The sequence below is a fragment of the Xiphias gladius genome, chromosome 7 (assembly GCF_016859285.1).
Source record: "Xiphias gladius isolate SHS-SW01 ecotype Sanya breed wild chromosome 7, ASM1685928v1, whole genome shotgun sequence".
NCBI classification, from domain to species: Eukaryota; Metazoa; Chordata; class Actinopteri; order Istiophoriformes; family Xiphiidae; genus Xiphias; species Xiphias gladius.
In genome coordinates this window covers 18,239,743-18,260,248 of record NC_053406.1, presented here as the reverse complement: position 1 = coordinate 18,260,248, position 20,506 = coordinate 18,239,743, and the positions used below count along the sequence as shown (strand labels likewise).

General features: G+C 40.5%; 1 protein-coding gene across 4 annotated transcripts in view; it reads right to left on the bottom strand.

Moving 5' to 3' along the window:
- LOC120792438 (neprilysin-like) overlaps nucleotides 1-12,150 on the bottom strand; it is a 31,011-nt gene extending 18,861 nt beyond the window's left edge. For 2 of the 4 annotated variants that reach the window (XM_040131619.1, XM_040131622.1), the window contains exons 1-4: nucleotides 11,784-12,150; nucleotides 8,260-8,436; nucleotides 7,024-7,059; nucleotides 4,203-4,364 (exon numbers count right to left, since the gene is read on the bottom strand). In XM_040131619.1, the coding sequence (XP_039987553.1) occupies nucleotides 4,203-4,364; nucleotides 7,024-7,059; nucleotides 8,260-8,436; nucleotides 11,784-11,826 (418 nt within the window). In that variant the 5' untranslated portion in view covers nucleotides 11,827-12,150. Of the gene's footprint in view, nucleotides 1-4,202; nucleotides 4,365-7,023; nucleotides 7,060-8,259; nucleotides 8,437-9,173; nucleotides 9,343-11,783 lie in introns of those variants that run through there. The other 2 variants (XM_040131621.1, XM_040131620.1) reach the window with 2 other exon arrangements.
- Nucleotides 12,151-20,506: the final 8,356 nt, after the last annotated feature.

The following is a 20,506-nucleotide window of genomic DNA, read 5'->3' as shown; positions in this document are numbered from 1 at the left end:
TTGGACACAAAACTCTGGTCCGCTATCTTTATTTGATATCTTCATGGGTAATACAATATGTGTGGTGTTGTGCAATTGTTCTGAATGGAATTTTGATATCAGGAAGGTCATGTAAACAACTATTTATTAAAAAAGCCTTCTTGTGGTCAGTATTGTTTGACATTAGTTCTGTTTCAATTTTCGTTATCGCAGGATAAACACAGACATCCAGTCTCTTTGGTACTGTTTGTAATAGACCGTTAGCAGCATGCCTGAAAAACATCTAACATCTGAACACATTTATGATGTCACAGCTATCTCCAAGACACGATTTGACGCTCATGGTGATGCCAGTTTCTAAAAGAAAAATAAGCTGGTTGGTGTGTTGCATTCCTCTGGTTAAAAATCTAGCGAGGGAGATTTAGAACTGGAAACGTGCAAGAAGCACCTCACGTAGCCTAATACAGAAGAGCAGCACTGTGCTCCCACTGTCACATGCGCATACTCACGCACGGATGGATGTACGCACATGGGGCTTAGCTTGAAGATGACTACCACATGCTGTTTCCCATTTCCTGATCTATCCTTAAAGCTTTTCTCAATATGCCATCATCCTTTGGCTACAAAGCTCTTCTCCACTTCACCTCAAAGCCTTCCCTGTTTCGTGTGTATCAAACCACTTATCTTCTTCGATCAGTTTTCCCTCTGTCTTTCATTTCACCGCGATATTCACCACTTTTAGTTTGAATGAAATTCATTTATTTCATCCTCATCTGCTGGTTGTACTCATCCTCTTCCTTTTCCTGGCACAAAGTAGTTAGCAAATAAAACGCTCAAGGTCAATTGGGCAACTTACTGCACAGTATGACACACCTGAGTAGGGGGAGGTGAAAAAAAACACAGGCTTATACACAAGCATAGACACATTTAAACACACTGCTGTGGTCACAATCAGGGTGCTCATTATGAATCATCTATGGCCTTTTACAGCAGCAGAAAACAATCCGAGGCATTTACAGTCAACCATAAATCTACAAAGCCATTCACACCTACACATGCATACAGCCTTTTTTATTACTGTCATGCAGCCTAGAGCGCTGTATTGTCCAGGTGTTTCTAAGCCCCTGCAGCTGTTGACAGGAAAAGGATCTGTCCATCAACCGGTGGTGTTATCCAAGTAGGCGGTAGCAGCCAGCTGCAAGATCAGAGGTCACATGTTTGATGTCACTTTCAGAGTAGAGGTCACAGCTCTGTGGAGGCCTCACACTGCCGGGGCATACACCTCAACACACATCAGTCAATAAGAAAAATTTTATCTTGAGAGGTGTAGCAACTCACTTACAGTAGAAACTAACTCAAGTGTGTTGCTACTGTAAATGAGGACCAGTTCTTTGGCTATTTCATTCCTCTCTGTGGTAAACCAGCATTTGAAGCAATTAAGTCAGTGATTCCTTAACATCAAGCTTTTCAGTTTGCCCAATATTTCCTCATTGGTTTCTCTCTTTTTTCATAAAGGCAGCAAATATCACCTTAAATACACTTTAAATAAATACACCTAATAAATATGTATCACAGTAAAAGCAAAACCAAATGAAAAATGACACCACACATTCACGCAGACACATGCTATGTACGTAAATGCACATACAGTAACAAAATGCCTAACATGAGGCCTTGTTGAGCAATGTTTATTTTCCTCTTTCCCCCTGCATGTGATTTTTATGGGTGTTAAGACTGCCATGGAGAAGAGAGGGAGAACAGAGTAGAGCAGAACAGACGGGCTATACATTATTGCAAAGTAATGTGCAATGCAAAAAAGTTCATATGCATTATTTTTTCACACAATCTCTGCTGTTTGTTAGAAGTTTATTTGAAATCTAGGCAGTATTTCTGAATCATACAAAATCTCATATTCAAGCAAATCATTGCAGAGGTATAAGAGCCAGAATTTCAATAACGCTTTTATAATTACGCGACACAGAATGAATAAATATGCACTTTTACCACCACAAGCACCTCCTGAAAAAAAGCTATTGAAATGAATGCCATACTACATTACAAGCAATCTCTAAAGCATAATGTATATTATATAGAGCTGTAAAAAAGTGTTTATCTAGAATGAAAAGGAATGTGAGGACAGTGAGAGCTGTCGGTACACAAAGCACAAGATTTACAGACGTTTTTTTTCCAAAAAACGAAAAATCTAAGGTTTAAGGTTTGAGAAAACAAGTTTTTTTTTTTTGTTTTTTTTCCCAAAGACTTGATAAGTTCCCTGTCCTTTCAAACAATAATGTGTTGTGAACAATTATTGTGAAAGACCAAATATCGTATATCGCGTATATTTAATTTTGATTTTAATAAGCAAATCCATCCATTACCACCAAATTTCAGGTTTATCTTAATGAAAAATAACCTGCATGTCATTAGTGGCCAACAAAAGGACAGGTAACAAAAGAGAAAAAAAACAAAACAACAGTGCCCCAAGACAAGAGACTGCATGTTTTTGGCTGGACTGCAACGGCCTTACAAACACGAATGTCTGAGACTGACTGAGTGATGAAGTTACACCACTGGTCAGCCCAATGCCGCGTCATAAAGTACTCCAACCAAGTGTTGGAGTTTCCCCATGCCCTTTCAAAATGAATTGCCACAAAGAGTTTCTATTATGTCATCAGGGGGGCATTTACATACAATGTTGCCAACTTAGCACCTTTGTCGCTAGATTTAGTGACCTTTCAGACCCCTTTAGTGACTTTTATTCAAAAAACACATAGTGACATATCTAGCAACGTTTTGGACAAACCTTAGCTACTTTAGCGAGGTTGAGCTTTCCCTCCACAAGCACAGCTCTTTATGTGTCTCATTCAGTTGACTGCAAGGGAGCCGACAAAGATGTGAATGAGCTGTAGCAGTGCAGAGCAGCAGCTTGGAAATGGATGGGAAGTGACTGCTGGTCTTAGAAGGCTTTAACTACTTTCCATTGAAAGTAGTTGTTTACAGCGGTTCCACAACAGTTTTCAAATATGTCCTCAATTTTCCACATTGACAATACAGGGTCCAGCCATATACTAGGTTTTGACGTAGTCTTGTTCCATTGAGAAAGGAGAGATAGAGAAGTGAAGATAGAGAAGTGCTCAAGGCTGGTGCAAATTATCTGAGTCCACAAGACAGGCTGCACTCTAAAACCTGGTTTTCTTTTCCCACTAAGGATCAATCTTTCTCAGCCCTCTGAGTCACTATGTTTCTCTAGCAGCCAATCTTCACTGTCTTTATTATGGTGGAAAGGGCTAGCATATAAATTGTAAATTTATGGTAGATAAAGAGTTTCAGTTGTCCATGGAAAGTTTGTGCCCCTCGAAGATTTACCACCCACTGCTCATGATTCGACTGGCCTTCTCACAGACAACTTGAGGTGAAGTATGGACTCTCTATCTCTCTCACACACACACACACACACACACACACACACACACACACACACACACACACACACACACACACACACACACACACGCACGTACACACACACACACACACACACACACACACACACACACACACACACACACAGATCCACAAGCACACACACACACACACACACACACACACACACACACACACACACACACACACACACACACACAGAGATCCACAAGAACACACACACATTTCCAGTGTAACTTGACCCTCTCTGTATCAACCATGCAACAAGGACACTAACAAGACTCAAATGCTTGCTAAAAACGCTGGCCAAACACCTGAGACACACACACCAACAAACTTACAAATACATTTTTTTCTCAGCGCCATGTGTTGATGTGTTTGAGCACAGCCTGAACACAGTATCCACATACACACACACACTGATAGTGCCAGCTCTGTTGACAAACTCTCAGCTCACATGGTACGCCGCACTGAAGCCAAACTCCCATGGCATCTGTGATATCTATAGAGCTACAGTCCCTGAAGGAGAGTTCTCTTTAGCTCATATTCTCGAGCAACTGAATCAAGCTGTTCTCAGTCCACTTACAAAGCAAACTGACTGAAAAAGACTCTAGCGTGCTTTACAACTCTTAATCATACACAGTGTTATTACTCTAATGAAAACAGGCACTATATCTTTCAGAAAATCACTCCCGCTGCCCGTCTCTGTCACGGTCTTAATGTGTGTGGATATCTGTTTCTTTTTGTGGGAGCGTGTCTGTGTACAGTAGGTGTCTAACCTTTGAGGATGACCTCCAGTTCGTCTCGTAAGATGTCAAAGGTGCTGTATCTAGAGCTGGTCTCTGGGATGATGTTCTTTTTAAGCCAACCTCCGCAGGCATACTGGTAGAAGTTGTCACAAGGGTCCACGCTAGCATCCATGTTCTCAATGAGACGAGACGCTGCATGGACAGAGAGGAAACAAACTCTGAGACATGGAGAAAATCCTCCTGAGGAAACAATAGTAAACTGCAGGTTATAGGAATATGATGTGAAATCTGCCAGCAAAATGATAAAGTTCAAAATTCATGTTCATGGATGTTAATTAATTAATTAATTATTAGGATATTGCTGAGAAAGTTTGCAATTTGGTTCTAATTGTAAGGGAAATGGACAATGTTACAGTTATTAAGCACCCACTCATTGTATTCAAGTTTTTAAGAAAAAACAAGGAAATTATGTAGTAAGTAAGTGCAAAATAGTTCTTATACAGACATCAATATCCATCAGTTTCTTAACAAACTAAAAAGAATTCATCTATCTATTATAGTATTATCTATTACTCTTTATTTATTAGAAAATGTACTACACTTAGAAACTTTTCTTTTGCAGGTCCGGTCTGTGGAACTTAGGGAGAACTACAGTATGTTTGTAAGTACAACTGCCGAGTCAGTGAAATTTTATAGCATCTGTCAGTTTTTTTTGTTGAGCATCAGTTATAAACACAAAACTAAGGAATTTCCAGTGCAAGTAAGAATGCAGTTCAACCAATATGCAGCATCAATTGCATAAAATTAATCAATATTCACCAATTACCAAGCATGTCAATAATGCATCGTAGTTCAAAATCATGAGAAATCCAGATTAAAAACTTTTGTTTGTGTTTCTAGGAAACTGATGGATGTTGATGTCTGTTTACGTATTTTTCACTTACCAACTACATAACTTCTGAGTTATTTCTTAAAAACACTGATATTCTTAATAACTATAGCAAGTAACAGTTTCTCCATTTCCCTAATAATGAGAGCCAAATTGGGTCAGCCTTTTTTTGGAAATATCCTTGTTAATTTACAGTTAAATACCAGCTATTTTTTTTGGAAATTATGAGGATAGTCATCTGGATATTTGCTGGAAAATACAGGACCCGTAAAATAAAGTTTTACCAAAAGCCTCAGTAGTTTGACATTATGCGTGCGAATTGTTCTCTACCCAGGTCTATGGACAACTATACAGCCTGTTTAACAAGTGCAAAAGGAGGTCACAGATTCCTAGCATTTCACCATTAATGTGCTCATTTGCTTTCTTCCCCAGAGTTAGATCAGAAGATCAAGACCACTCGCACATGAGTCTGTTCTGTATAAGGCTACTGCCAGCAGCCGGTTAGCTCGGCTTAGAATAAAGACTGGAAACAGGGGGAAACAGATAGCCTGGCTCTGTCCAAAGGTTTAAGAAAAATCCACCTACCAGCAGCTCTAAAGCTCACTAAACTCACTTTTTCTATCACAGTCTAGTTGTTTCATCTGTACAAAAACCGAAGTGTAAAACTGACACGTGATAAAAAGGGAGGTTATGTGCTGGACTATTTCTTGGCCAAGGGCAGTTTTGTCATCATTTTGAGGTTACCAGGCAACCAGCGGAGACTCCAGTCACTGCAATTAAAATCCAGCATAGTCAAGCACATAAGCCCGTAAAACCACAATGTGTTGGTTTTACGTGATGGAACATGTTAGTGAGCTTTAGAGGTGCTGCTAGTGGGATTTTGTTAACTTTGGACAGAGCCAGGTTAGCTGTTTGCTATCGTTTCCAGTTTTTTTTTCTAACCAGCGGCTGGCGGAAGCCTTATAATGAATGGACAGATATAAGAGTAGAGTGGATCTTTTCATCTAACTATTGGCAAGAAATCATATAAGCGTCCAAAAATACCGAAAATGTTGAACTATTCCTTTAAAAAAAAAGTAGCCTGAACGTAACCAAGGAGAAATAATAGAATAATTGGGTTCAGTCCGGCACTAGTAATGGAAATGTGTTCCCTTTTTTGAGATGCAAGTAAATTACACGAGGCAGCTGAGAGATCTCTTGTGACAAGACTGTCTGTCAAATCTGACTGAAGTGGGACATCGGAAATGAATGGCATCTGTAGCGGGAAACTAGAGGTACAGTTATAAATCTTTAATTTGCTATGTCAGTTTTTTTTTTCATGAAAAATAAACTATTATCCTATGAGTGATTTTTACTGAGGCGAGAAAATAAAGTAATAAAATCTTGTGTTATATTAAAAGGCTGGGCAGAAGAGGGGTCTATTTGCATAAAAAGTTAATTAAAAAAAAAAATGTTAGGCCACTGGTCTATATCAGTTACATGTCCACAGGCAGAAATGCTGGAATTATAGTAGGAGACTTTGAAATTATCCAAAGTCTCAAAAAAGTCTCAGCTCATTACCGCAGTCATGAATAGATCTTACAGTCAATTTCTAAGACCTCCAAAACAAAACTCAGATATGTTGAAATACTTCAGCTTGTGACACATGTTACACACATATACTACAGAATGTCCTAATGGACTTGCTTAAGCTGTCAACTTCTCTTGTACAATACATTTGTTCAAAGGTGATCCAGGCAGAATAACTGTTGGTGATATGAGTCTGTTGATAAGGACTTTTTCTGTTTGTTTGATCACTGTTTTGACTAAGCTGAAGTAGAAATTTTCTCAAAGCATGTGCGAAATCCCTGGGCTTTTGCAGCTGTCTCAATTTTCTCATTCTGTCTTCCTCCAAGAAAAATCAAAGCCTTCAGAATGAGACAACGAAAAGAACGCACAGAAAAACAAAAAGACAATGCTTACCTGACTGCGTGCAGTCAGCTGTGGTGCAGATTTCATCTACAGGAAAATGGAAAACAAATCATTACTCAATGGAATTTTTGCCGTCATTAGTCATTATGTCAAATGTTCACCCCCCCATTTCTTTTCATCTCTGTCATCCTTCACACACATTTAAATTTAAACTACTTAGAAGGGTTGTTTTCACTCTGTCAGGAATAATTTAGAGGAAGTTGTTAATCAAACTGAATCTGACACATACTGACGCTCAGGCAAACGGCTATTTGACTTTAAATACACTGCTTCATGGGTTATGTGTGAATGCACACAATGTGCACTCAAGGGTAAAAACACAGACAAAGTTATTAAACTTCCCCATTTTCCTGACATGGCAGCTTATATTCATCAAGCACAAGACTGCAAAAGATAATAATAGCTCAACAAACACCCATATCTCCTGCATATGCTAACGCAACCTGTTTTTAGTATCATCAAATTTAATTAGACTGATTATTATCTGTCAGTATTTTGTGTTCTTGACCTGCTGAATTTCACATTTGACAATAATTAATCTATAAGTGCATAAATCAGTTTATTATCAGTGATAATCTAACCATATTAGATAGTGTTTCTTTTACCACAGCATTGTGATCAGTCACCTTTGGACTTACTAGTGATTAATATAACGAAAAGTTATGTAATACTTATAGTGAGACGTTGATCTGAAGTAGGTGCAGTAGGTTTCCTATTGCGAGGATGGGGAGTGACTGTTCAGTTTCACTATGTCATCAAAGTCAAAATTGTGAAACAACTGTAAGTTTTGATTGACACAGTGTTGCATAAAAATCCCTCAGAACACAACGGGAAGTCTAAAAGGCACCTTTCCACACTGCATTCATCTTCCTGGCTCAGTGGTTGTACTTTTGCGCTCAACTGTAAAAACCCCCAGCTCAGATGTTTTCTATTCACCTGAGCAAAATGCTGCTCCTCAGCCTGTTGCTTCTTGCTTACCATTAACCTTGAACTCAGCAAGAAGGGATGGTCAGCGCACGTACACAGTTTAAAGGGCGCAGTCTTCAAAACTTCTGAAAGGTTCTCTTAAGATTGTGGTGACAAGAAAAACTAAAGAATGTTCTCAAAGCTGAGTGGCTCAAAAAAAAAAAAAAAAATTACATGACATTCTTGTTTTGTTCAAACTGGTTTTTACCAAACTTTCATCAACATGAGCCCAAGTCATCTGTCCTTAGTTTCAGCACTCACCACTCTTCTGTGTGGCAAACAGGATGATGAGGGCAATGATGACGATGAAGAGCAAGGAGACGATAGTGATGAGGCCGATCTCCAGGGAGGTCCAGCGGGGCTTCTTAGCCGACTTAGGGGGGTTGGTCTCTGTCATTCTCAGGGCTCCTCCTTCAGCTGCCGGCTGTATCAACTCACCTGAGGACAGACGGAGAACCACAGAGGTAGAGCTGAAGTGATTAGACGACTGACAGGATCCGCAAGAATTCTGATAATAAATTGTCATTTATCAAGCAAACATGAAAGTCATTTGCTGGTTGAAAATTCTTAGATATGAAGATGTGCTGCCGCTTTTTCTGGTTTATATCAGTGTGAACTGAATCATTTGTGGTTTTGGACTGTTGATTAGACAAAACAAGTGATTTGAATGTTTTCACTTTGGGCTCTAAGAAATTGTGGTGGGCATTTTTCACTATTTTCTGACATTTTACTAATTGATTAATGGATAAATTGAAAAATTAATCGACAGATTGATTGATAATGAAAATATAAAATTAGCTGCAGCCCAAAACAGATGAAAAGAAAGGGACTTAGATAACATTCAAGTTTGGCTTAAAGAATTTCTACATTTGACATTCATCCGCAATAAGTCTTAAGCACATGAATTTTCATTGTGTCAGCATCATTTAAAAATGCAGTTCTGATAATCAATCAATCTTTGAAGTCATCAAGCAAAAATACCAAACATTATTGGTTTCAGCTTCTCAAATGTTAGGATTTTGGCACTTTGAAAACATACTATTTTCAATCAATATATATTCATTTCGACATGAATGGAAAAAACATTCTGAGAAAACAAATGAGAAAAAAAGACAAGCGGTATGTTTTTTTAAACCAGTCTTGGAGCAAAAGGTGAGAACAATAAAAGTTCTTACCCTCCAGTTGCAGTACACTCCAGACAAAAAAACAAGTAAAAAACACTTCTTAAGAACAGAAAACAAGAGAGACCTTTCCTTTGCTCCTCGCTACACAGTGTTGCTTTCCTCTTTGGAGCCAAGTTAGAATTTCACAAACTTCATGTTACAAGCAGTCAAGTCTATCTCTGAATGCAATTAATCCTTAATCCCTTTGCGACATCGCACAGACACACTCATGCAATCACTGCACAGAAACACACACACACACACACACACACACACACACACACATTCATCCGCAGCAATGCTCTCACGCACACTTTTCCAAGCTGGTGTCATGAGGCGCCTGTGCAGATGGGTGGGTCTCGCTGTGCACAGGCTGAGATGAGAGCACTGCCTGACCAAAGGACAAAGTCAGTTCCCTTCCTTTGAACGAGCAAACAGACATAGACACTAAACATTGCCTACTGTACACACACATCCGCAGGTATCACAAACAACCCCAGTCCTGCTGAATGTCAAATCTACTATCATTCCTCTTTATGATAAAAACAATAGCCCAATGTAAAGTAAAATCTGCTGGTTACAGTCTTCATCCAGCCTGGTAATTGGCCATTATTGTACACACCAGCCTCAGCTCCCTACAGGCTGCTTCCTCAATTCCACACCAGCACTAAAGCATGCATGACTTCACTATGGGCCATAAGATTTATCGTAGGGGATTGGTGACCAGATGAAATTCTATAAAAGGCATAAAGGCAACTGAAAATATTGGAGGAAAATGAGTGATTGAAGGCATAAAAATAGGCAACGAAGAAGTAGAATGACACAAGTTGACACTGTATGTGAATCCTAACTTCCTGTCACGCTCTCTCTGGGTGTAGGAGGGGTCATAAACTTTGCATTAACTTTCCTCTTTTTTTGTTTTAAATATCATTTCATAATTTATTTATTTATCTTGTCTACAGGCAATAACATCACCCTGACAGCAGTCCCACAGCTGCATGTGTGTATGTCAGCATCGGAGAGGCTGTATATTGTATTCATTCCCTCTAATTCCGGCGCCTTGCGTGACAGGAAATGGAACGAAATTTATTTAAAAGGACGAGGGAAATAAAGACAAGAGTGGAGGAATGTGCAATAATGAGTGATAGAGTGAGGGGAGGAAAGACAGTCGTCAAAACAGAGCGGGACATTGAGAGGTCCTAAATCATGTTTAAGTGACTCCCTCTCAGTGTGCTGAGGCATGTTAGGTATAAATCTTTAAGGAACACTTACTGTATGTCCCTCCCATGAACTATCACTCATACTTTCTTTACACGACTCAGAAGGAATTAGGGATTGTACACATTTGAAGTCAAATATTGCTCATTCGCTCATTAGTATTGCTTCTGGGTCAATTACAGAACCTGTTAGTGTAGTATGTGCTTGATACTGATGTCTTTAAGGATGTTTGCTCTGTGAGGGAGGGAGGCCTAGCATGTGTCTGAGTTATTTATAAGGTGAGCTGTCATCTCTGTTGCTGCTGTTACCTGCCTCTTTTGCAGGATGCAATCAGTGTTTTTACATTTTATAAAGTGGCTCTGATGTTTTTCCCTGAGTGCGTTTTGGAAGGTGTGCGCTGCCGTGTCTGCATTTTTTAAGATAATGGTTAATGAAAAGAGTACCAAAAGTCAAAACTCTCTCGTTCTCTTTTCCTCCGCTCCCTTTCTGTCGTGATATATCTAAAGCATAAACAGTCCGCATGTCTTGTGAGACCTCACACACCCCTTCAAAATTAAACCCATCGCTCACTGAGACACCTGAAAACTCCCTTGACTTTTTGCATACAAACGCACACACACACACGTCAACATGAGACTGCTTGATCAAAGTCACTTTTTTTATAATCTTCCTCCATGTGAGCCATGATGAACATGTATCTAATTGAGTTTGAATAACTAAAGGAATGTGGCCTACTTTAACTTAAAATAACACCTTCTCTGGGATATAATTTTCAGCATTGGGGCCTTTGGCTGCACACTGAAGATTCAAATCACTTTAACATCATTTTTGAGAGAGGACACTTGATGCCCAGGGGTGCTTTGATCTATCTAAAATGAAATCCACCTCTTACATCGCTTACCTAATGGTTTTTCTAATGGCAATACGAATGAAAAAGCAAAAAATAACTTTTAAAGGAATATAACACAAAACTTAAAACATCACCAGTGCCAAGAGAGCTGGAATACATTGAACCAAAATCACAAAGTACTGTTATGGGTTACACAGTAGGATTACCCTTACAGAAGATTAAAGTGTTTTCTGATAGGACGAAATGCATCTAGGTTTTAAAACTCCAGCAGATACAGTTATTCACCTGCGGCACACGCAGTGATTCGCAAACGAGCAAGTCGCAGCTAAATGCTTGCCAGCTCCTCATCTCCTGTTGCACGTCGGGAACTCCTGGGGGGGGGGCATGATCAACCGGTGCACGCTGCCCCGTGTCACCCAGCCGGAACGCGCGCACACGCACACGCAAGAGTAATGCACACAAGCACACACACACACACACACACAGGCACGGGCAGAGACGCGCACAGATGGCACCGCGTTAAAAGAAGTGCTCGGGGTGAGTGAGCGACTTACCAGATGTGTCGGGAAATTTTCGGTCGATGATATATATGGGCATCACATCCACTGATCAAACATCCATCAAATCCTCAAAGGGAACGCGAACTGCTGATCGATCTGTTACAGACGATCTATGTGCTTCACCCTGGATTTCACCAAGGCATAAACCGATCCCGCCTCTCTTCTTCTCCTTCTTCTCCTTCTTGCTCTGGCTTTTCTATTCTAGGAGTGCACATTCACACAAACGCGCACACGAACACACTCACGCACAGAGCCCTTCACTACAACTACCCACTGTACTGTACCACATCTACCCGGAGAGGATCGCCGAATTCAAACGATCCATCAGGACTCCTGCGCGGCGCAATTGGTCAAGTGCGTGATCCACAGCGGGGGGATCCCATATTTATACAGCCTATGACATATGGTGAGGGATGAAGTAGCCCTCTGAAGTTCACCGCGCGCCGAGCCGTTGCCTCCTACGTCAGGGCGGCGTTTAGAAGTGACCCTGTCAGCGCCTAAGCAGCTCCGGGTTGCGGCTTCAGCTGAACATTGTGATGAAGTGATTTGTGGCACGTTTCAGTGTACATCATCACAAGGTCTTCAGCAGCTTTTAATCCAAACCACTTTGCGTAAAGTGTATGCGGCAAAAATCCCTGTCATATCCTTGTGCCTGTCATATTGATACATGGACTTAAAGAGCACTGTAGTGAGTTAATCTCAGTCAGCAACAGCTTTTTAGACTTTATAGCCTGCAGTAATTACACGTGTAGAATAATAAATGGTTAGCTGCGGAAAAACAAGCTTTTAGAGTATTTTCTGTTCCCCGGTAACGATAACGTAGTTGCCCTTAATACTGGGGCCATGGTGTTTATGGTCTTCACAATGAAAGATTGGTCTTAATTTTTTTTACGGTGGGGTCCCCTGGAGGTCCCCTGGACCCTGCTTGGGTCATTATATGGTTTAACACAAAATCAATTTTAAACCCCCGATCGAGGAACACACTGTATCTGACTGTGAGGTGGAAATGGTGTGGCTCTGCAGGCTTCGACAACGTTGGTGCAGTGCTGCGTATGTCACACCAGCGCCATGACGGAAAAACTGGGGTTTTTGAGTGAACTCTCGTATGCATGAAAGTGACTAGCTTAACATGCAGCACAACACAGTTTGTTCTTCTCAGATCTCCACTCCAGTGGAACCAGGGTCGGGAAGATTACATAAGGTTATACAAAATATTAACTTGTTAATATTCTGCAGAGTGCACTTTGGCCTCTGTGAGAGTGGCAGTTCACACTTCCACTTATGGTAATGGCGTGTTACTGAGTCTTTTTTAGACAGCTGCTTAACAAATAACCGTTCTTTCAATAACATGTCAATGCGTCTATTTCAGTGTGTTGGCAGGGCCTGCCTCACACCGAAATATAGTTGGAAAAAGTGGCTATATCTAACCTAGATATAAGAAAACATTCACATTTAGCTCAGTTTCAAACTACAATTCTAGATTTCTTTTGACCTACAAAAAAAAAAAGCCTGCTCACTCTATGTGCACTGTTACTCCAAACCACTTGTTGTTCATTAGCCAGTTTATTTGTAAAGTGTAGGGAAATAGCTCACTAGCTAGCTCCAATTAAAAAAAAAAAAAAAAAAAAAGTCACATGTGGCCTTTTGCTCCTGCTCTCTTTAATGTTGAACACCAAAGTTCACCAGAGGGTCACTACTGTAACAGCAATTAACTCTGCAAACACATAAGACTGTTGGGTCTGCGTACGGCCACATTCTTTTAGGAGTGTGAAGGCAAATATCTCCTGGACCAAATAGAAGAACCACCTACTCAACTGACGTCCTCTGTGTGAGCTGATGTACCAACTCATTTGAAAACAAATACGAGTCATTCAAATCGCGTAAAGTGACCTTTTCCATGATGTCTGAAAATTTCTAAAAAGCCCATAGAGATGCATTACAAGTGCCTCAAACATCTTGGGCGATTTTGGTTTGAATGGAACACACCAAGGAACAGACCTGTAATGTTTTGATTTCTTCTGTTTCTTCTTTTGATTTCTGGGAAACTAGGCACAGAAAGTGCATTGCTACCTCCCGCTGGTTAGGAACAATGAAGTGCGTGTTTATTTGCATTAGAGCGGGGAGGTGATCACAAGTGGTCACTGGAGACGCATGAAGGGACACTTTCTGATGTCAGGTGTGAGCTGACATACTTAGAGCTGTACAATTGCGATTGAATCACCCAAGATGCATGTTAATGCCAGGTATGAACAGGGGCCTAAAAGATACTCACATTTGCCTGCAGGGCAACCTCTGGGATCATATTTTCCATCATTTTGTTGCCGTGCTCTTCAAATAAAACCCCTCACCCATTCTCTGTTGGCCACTTGAGCTATGCCTGCTGTCAGTAAGCCCAGCACGTTATGGACTCCTGGAGAGTATTGGATTTTAATTGCGCTGCGCCTGAGGTGACATAGGTATTAAACAGTCTTTTGCTGGGAAAATAGGTCCACGTATGCAAACACAGACAGAGATAGATAGACAAACATTCACTCTGCACTACTCTTGAGGTCTTGTAGTCTTTCTCAATGAAAAGGTGCACAGATACAAACATCAAGAGGCAGGAACCATGACCAGTAAACAGTTCTGTATTTGGTCAACATATGCTTGTGAATCACATAGAGTCACTGCACAAAAACAAGTTTGTTACAATTTAAGGAAGTAATTTTTAAAAAAAAATTTTTTATCAGATGGTAAATGCAACTGATGTATAATTGTTCAGTGCGGGTCATCAGGCAAGGCGAGATACTGAGCTTCTTTGGTTTGGATCAAGATCACTCAGCCGGGCTGTTCTATCAGCACCTCACTTGAGGAACTGTCAGGGGAGTAACTCTCCTATCGGAAACAGACGGGCTGTCCAGTTCTGCTCAAAGTCTGCTGTCAGTGCACATAGATACACATTTTTACATACAATCTAGCACCAAAGTGCAGAACCACACAAACACACACACACACACACACACACACACACACACACACACACACGCACACACACGCACACACACACACACACACACACACACACAGACAAGTACCCACACATACTACACACACATTAATAACCTCACTGCTGTCACTCAGAGAGAGGGGCTTTCAGACTGCGCTTTGTGACGGTCATGAGGCAGTAAGAAGAGGAACAGAAAAGACGTAAAAAGAGATAAGAAGAGGAAAATGGTCAAATGTGCCAACTTACTGAATATTTCCAGACTGATACAGACAGTTAAGTTTTTTTTTTATTTGCTGTTATCTATGAGGAATTGTATGGAGGGAAATAATGTTTTGAGACTGCCTAAAAAAATCCACTATTGAAGCAAAGGTCTTTAGTTGTTCTTCACAAGTCCAGGATACTGGTATCCCTGCTCTTTGCAGTCACTTCAGTGATTTATGTGACTTAGTATGAAATACAACCGGTGATAGAACAAGATAAGTGTACACATGGGAAGCGGTCGTAGTATTGAAGCTGGATGATCAAATGTGCTCTTCATACACACGTACACATAAACTTGTTTATGTTTTCTCATGTTGGGAGGACACTGCATTTACTGCATTTATTTGCATTCATTTTCTTGAGATTTATACTACCCCAACCATAACCACTACACATTTAATCCCAACCACTACCCTAATCAAAAACAAGCTTTTACCATTATGTTTAGTGGTTTGCCTTGTTGGGACCAGCTTTTTGACCCCACATGGGAGGTGAGTCCCTGTATTGGGGCTGAGTACGTTTAATAGCTTTCCACACACAGACACCGAAACATATATATTATTTTTACTGACAGTCGTTATTTGTGTAGAGATTGTTTTTTGTGATAACATTCTCAAGGAATTTCCCATTTCTTTTGAAATGCACAAGTGGAGGCTTCAGTTACTATCCCCTTCATTTGCATGTACTCGCTTTGCCTTAGTGAGTTGGTAGCTGTAGGAAGCTGCTGAGTGTCATAGATAGCCTGTCCAAAGAAATTCACATGTAGATCAGATAAACTCATATTCTTTATTCCTTATTCCGTATCACACACTGGTTCATTCTCTTGAAATGTCTTCTGTCTCAGGGATTTCTGAGAGGGATGGACTGAAAGCAACACATACTGTTCTAATTTTCACCAGGATTGTCTAATTTTTCTACAAACAAAAACCTTTCCAATCACAATCATTTTAAAGATACAGAACGACTACATAAAGTGGCTATGACTGTTTTTCTTTTTACAATGAGAAGCATCTCATGTACGTGGCTTGTACAAACTCATGGATTCACATTTAGCAGGCTGCAGACTCGCCACAAGGGGAGCTGTTTTGTCAGACTAGTTCCTCTTCCTCTTACTTTCCTTGCAAATAGGTGACACAGGTTTGACTGAACTTTCAGGTCCAAAACTGCAATTTTGAAATTGCCGCTCCGTAGTTGGATGATATTGGGTGGGCAGGTGCTTCATATGAACAACAGTGCGTGCGCGCGCCATTTCTAACTTTGACATGCACATACACACATCCACAGACATGCACACACATGCTTACACACAAACCCTACACAAAGATTCTCACATGCTGACCGCTGGAGGTCAAGCAGGTCAAGTTGATTGCTGCTACAATACCTTTGATCTCAGACGTTGTGTGATAATTTGTCCAGGGACAAGACCACTCTACAGTGAAGAAGAATGCAGAATTTGCCTGTCTCATTTGCATGTATGTTAAATTGGTCCCAAATCTGGCCCTGCCATACTTGTGGTGAAGCCTGAAACCTTCTAAATAGTTCTCTTGCTCTTAATTGTTTCCCATAGGACACTTTAATCAACTAAATATGCATTATTTCACAAATTAATGTTCATGTGTTTGTTCATTCGTCAATGCGTGTCATCTCTTTGTGTATTGTTGTGTGCATGCATGCGTACGCAATTCCGAATTGGTCTGAACTAGACCCAGAAGAATGCTCACTGATAGCTCTCATTTGTCATGGCCACTTAGCATGCCTTCTCTTGAGTGTGTTCCCTTACCCTCTAGCACTTCAGTGCCAGGCTCTCAAAGACTGATAAACCACTACACTGTGTCCGCCTACTGTACGATTTGCCTTAGTGTGTGTGAGTGACTTTTCCCCACAGTGTCCGTGGAAATGCACATCAAGCAGAGGAGGAAAGACTACTAAACCATCAAGCAGAAGTACTGACTTCATTGACATGATTAAAAGCATATTTTCTGGTGCTAAGAACTGCTCGAGGAAATATACAAAAGTAGTTGTTTTTTTTAAGGGTTTGTACGTTGTTAAAAGCGTTGTTAATCAGTTAAAAGTCATTAATAAGATCAACTTTTGCATTGCCATATTATGAAATCTCCCATTGACTGATAAGACCATATGGCCACCGGCCTTTCAGAAAAGAGCTGCAGAATATCTGAACCATAATTCATTTATTAACAACTTTTATTATTATAGATTACCAGCATTTATAATAGCAGTATTACTAAACAGAGCATGAGAAACTCTAGCCAAAGTTAGAGGTGTCCACTTGTTATTATTACTTATTTGTCACTTATTTTTCTGTAAATGTTAAACTTTATATAGTTACAAATTAAAACTTTTTACAAAGGGTGTCTTATTAGAAAGTGGTACAAAAGTAGCTTGCAGTTTTTGTATATACGGCAATCTGAAAGGGGCAATGTTAGATCCTGACTCCCTCCATAATGAATTCCCACCAATGTCTTTCCAATCCAGTGATGCTGTCTAAAGTGATTACTGTTTTCCTTGTAAGACGCCTTTTTTTCACCGTCAATTACTAGGAAAAGGGGATAAAACAGGCTGACATGCAATAACTTCCTGGTTTAGACATAACAGCATAGCAACTATAGGTTTCACTATAATTCTTGTTCTTTCAAGCCTCACTGATCCTAGAATAAGCTTAAAGTATAAGTAAAACAGCAATGAGAATACTTTTTTTTTTAACCTGACACTTCACTACATGGTAGCAACTGATTTCAACACAGATTCTGTTCTTTTGTTGTTCTGTCATCACACTACATGTTTTAGCAGGAATCTGGGCGCTGCATAATATGTGTAAATCATAATGCAGATTCTTCCTAATCCTGATACAGAGGACGGATTTGACTAAAAGTAGCCACCGATCAAAATGTAAGGCATGTCTGGACTGATTCCCAAGACAGTTTCTTTGTCCACGGTGAGCCACCAGGATTCCTTGAGTTAATGCTGTGGTATTTGGGTCTGCGCTATGTGACTAACTACTGTACTTCATGACAAATGTCCTTGTGAACAACAGCGTTGGCTCATGTGGTCACCTTTGTGTGGTGTTCTGTTTTCTGTGAGCAGACATCGTACAGTTTCAAGCAATATTTGTCTTAACACGCCGTCAACCACCCCTGACATTCCTACACTTCTATTTGGGTTTACACCATTTCCTCCCCCTTTCCCGTCCCCTTCCCCTCTGTCCTAAATTCTCTGGAAATATTTTACTCTACTTGACTTTGAACAGTCAGCACAAACACGGACAAACTGTCCATCTTGCCTTTTCTCTTTCACTCTCAACACACAAGAGGAAAAGTACTTCTATTTCCCATCTTTCTCAAGGTTTCTGCAGTAAGTGAGCATGATGAATAGTGAAAATTAAACAGTAAATAAGGTGATAGCAGCATGAAAAGTGAAACACACAGTATGCTGCAGAGAGAGACTTGGTAATACTAACTACTGAGTGCTGTCTACCTCTCCAATGTATTTCAGAGCGCTCTGGTTGATCTGGAGGTCGCTTTGGTGCTTTATGTAAAGCCACTGCCCTCTAATGTTCTGTAATGAAAGCACAGCGACATCCACTCTCAGCTGTAAGCCCCTGTGGTGAAACACACTTGTTCTTTTTAGTGATGTTCAAAAGAAGGATTTTTTTTTATGCCAGCCAAATATTTTCAAACTTCTCATCTCTGTCTAAGATGTGCATTGGAACGGAAAGACCAAGATTGAAAACATACTTCCCAGGATAAAATCAGCTGCCAGTTGACTTGTTGGGGAGCTCCCGCGCTTGTACAGTGTTTTGAAGAGCGCTCTAGTTTCATAGCATGCTTGCTTGAGAGGTTTTTAAAAGTATGCCCAGCCAGGCTTGTCATCTGTGTGCGGATGATAGCCAAGCTAGTCCACAGCTGTCAGTCAAGAAAAGCTTTCGACCGGGGCTCAATCCCATATGATCTGTTGTTTTTGGATAATTCAGACGTTTAGCTCTTAACTTGAAATGTCTAATGCACAAATGTTTATTTAATGAACAATCACATTTCATAATTTATCTCTCACTTTGCCTTCCCGCCCCATATCAGGCTGAAAACCCCATTTGATGGTTGAGTTCCAAAGAGCCACTTTGTTCTAAAATTGGTGCCATATATATTGCAGTTTACTAAACTCCTGTGACAGTGAGCCATTTCTGCTGCCACTCTCTGTCTTCCTCCCTATGCTTATTGCATCAGAGGAATGAATGAGAACGCAAAAGTGAGATGGGGCCAGAGGAAAAAGAGAGGTACTAATGGGCCCTTAATGAAAATCGCAAGTCTGCTCATTAATGCAGAAAGATACACACATCATGCAAAAGGGCAGGGGAGGTAAACAAGACTCCGTGCTTGCACACACATGCAAACACACACATGCAAACACACACACAGAGAGAGAGAAACAGATGGGTTTGTCACATCACCTCCTTATTAGGTTCTGCTTTTATCTCCTCTCCTCTGTCACTTAATGCTGTCTTTGATTCTAATAACGAAGAGAACAAATGATAGATTGTCATCATCAGTTTCTCTGGATAAATGCTCAGACAAGCTACATAAGTTTCCCTTTATGTTCTCTTTGTAACCATCCAGGAAAATTAATCTGGGCTAGTTGTTTTCCTGCCAGTTTTCTCCTTCTGCAAGTAATTGATTCTATTAAGGCAGGCATGCTGGAGGAATTCATTATGCTGATTAGTGTGGTACAGGTTGTTTGGTTGGAGGTTTGGAGATCAGGGAGAGAGATAGTCGAAAAAACAGAGAGCTCATTTGTCACATTTCTTCACAGTGAGATGCTTTGAGTGTTTCGGTCTCTGTAGGGCTGAAACAGTGAGCCACTTGAAGGCGCACAGGATCCTCTGCAGTTAGGACTTGCAGGGCGACACAAGTGTTCCCACGTAATACTAGAGGGGTTACAAACCTGCAGGAAACATGGCGTACAAGACAAATATATTGTTGTGTTGCTCTGGTTATGTTCCTCTTATACTCGCCTTACGGCAATATTTTGGACACCTGCTTCTGCCTGAGTGATCCATAATGGGTTATGTTTGACTCTGGCCACAGTGGGTCCGTGACACAGGCCAGCTTTTCCACACTGCAATAGGTCCATCTGGTGGACAAATCAGAAACACTGTGTAACCTGCTCATGCGATCACAATGTAAGTGATGGGAGACAAAATCCACAGTCCTCATTCTGTGCAAAAATACGATCCAGAATTCATCTGAAGTTGATATAAGGCTTCAGCAGTCCGACTTAGACAAATCAGGTATCTTAGGGGTCCACGTCCTTTTAGTACAAAATTAGTTCTTTATGTTACTGTCCCTCCACTACAACACAGTAAGGAAACACTGTCCAGGAAACACAAAGAACTTGTAGAAATGTGGGATTTTCTTCTGCCTTCATATCCTGTAAATGACCACAGGACCCCTGTGATCGA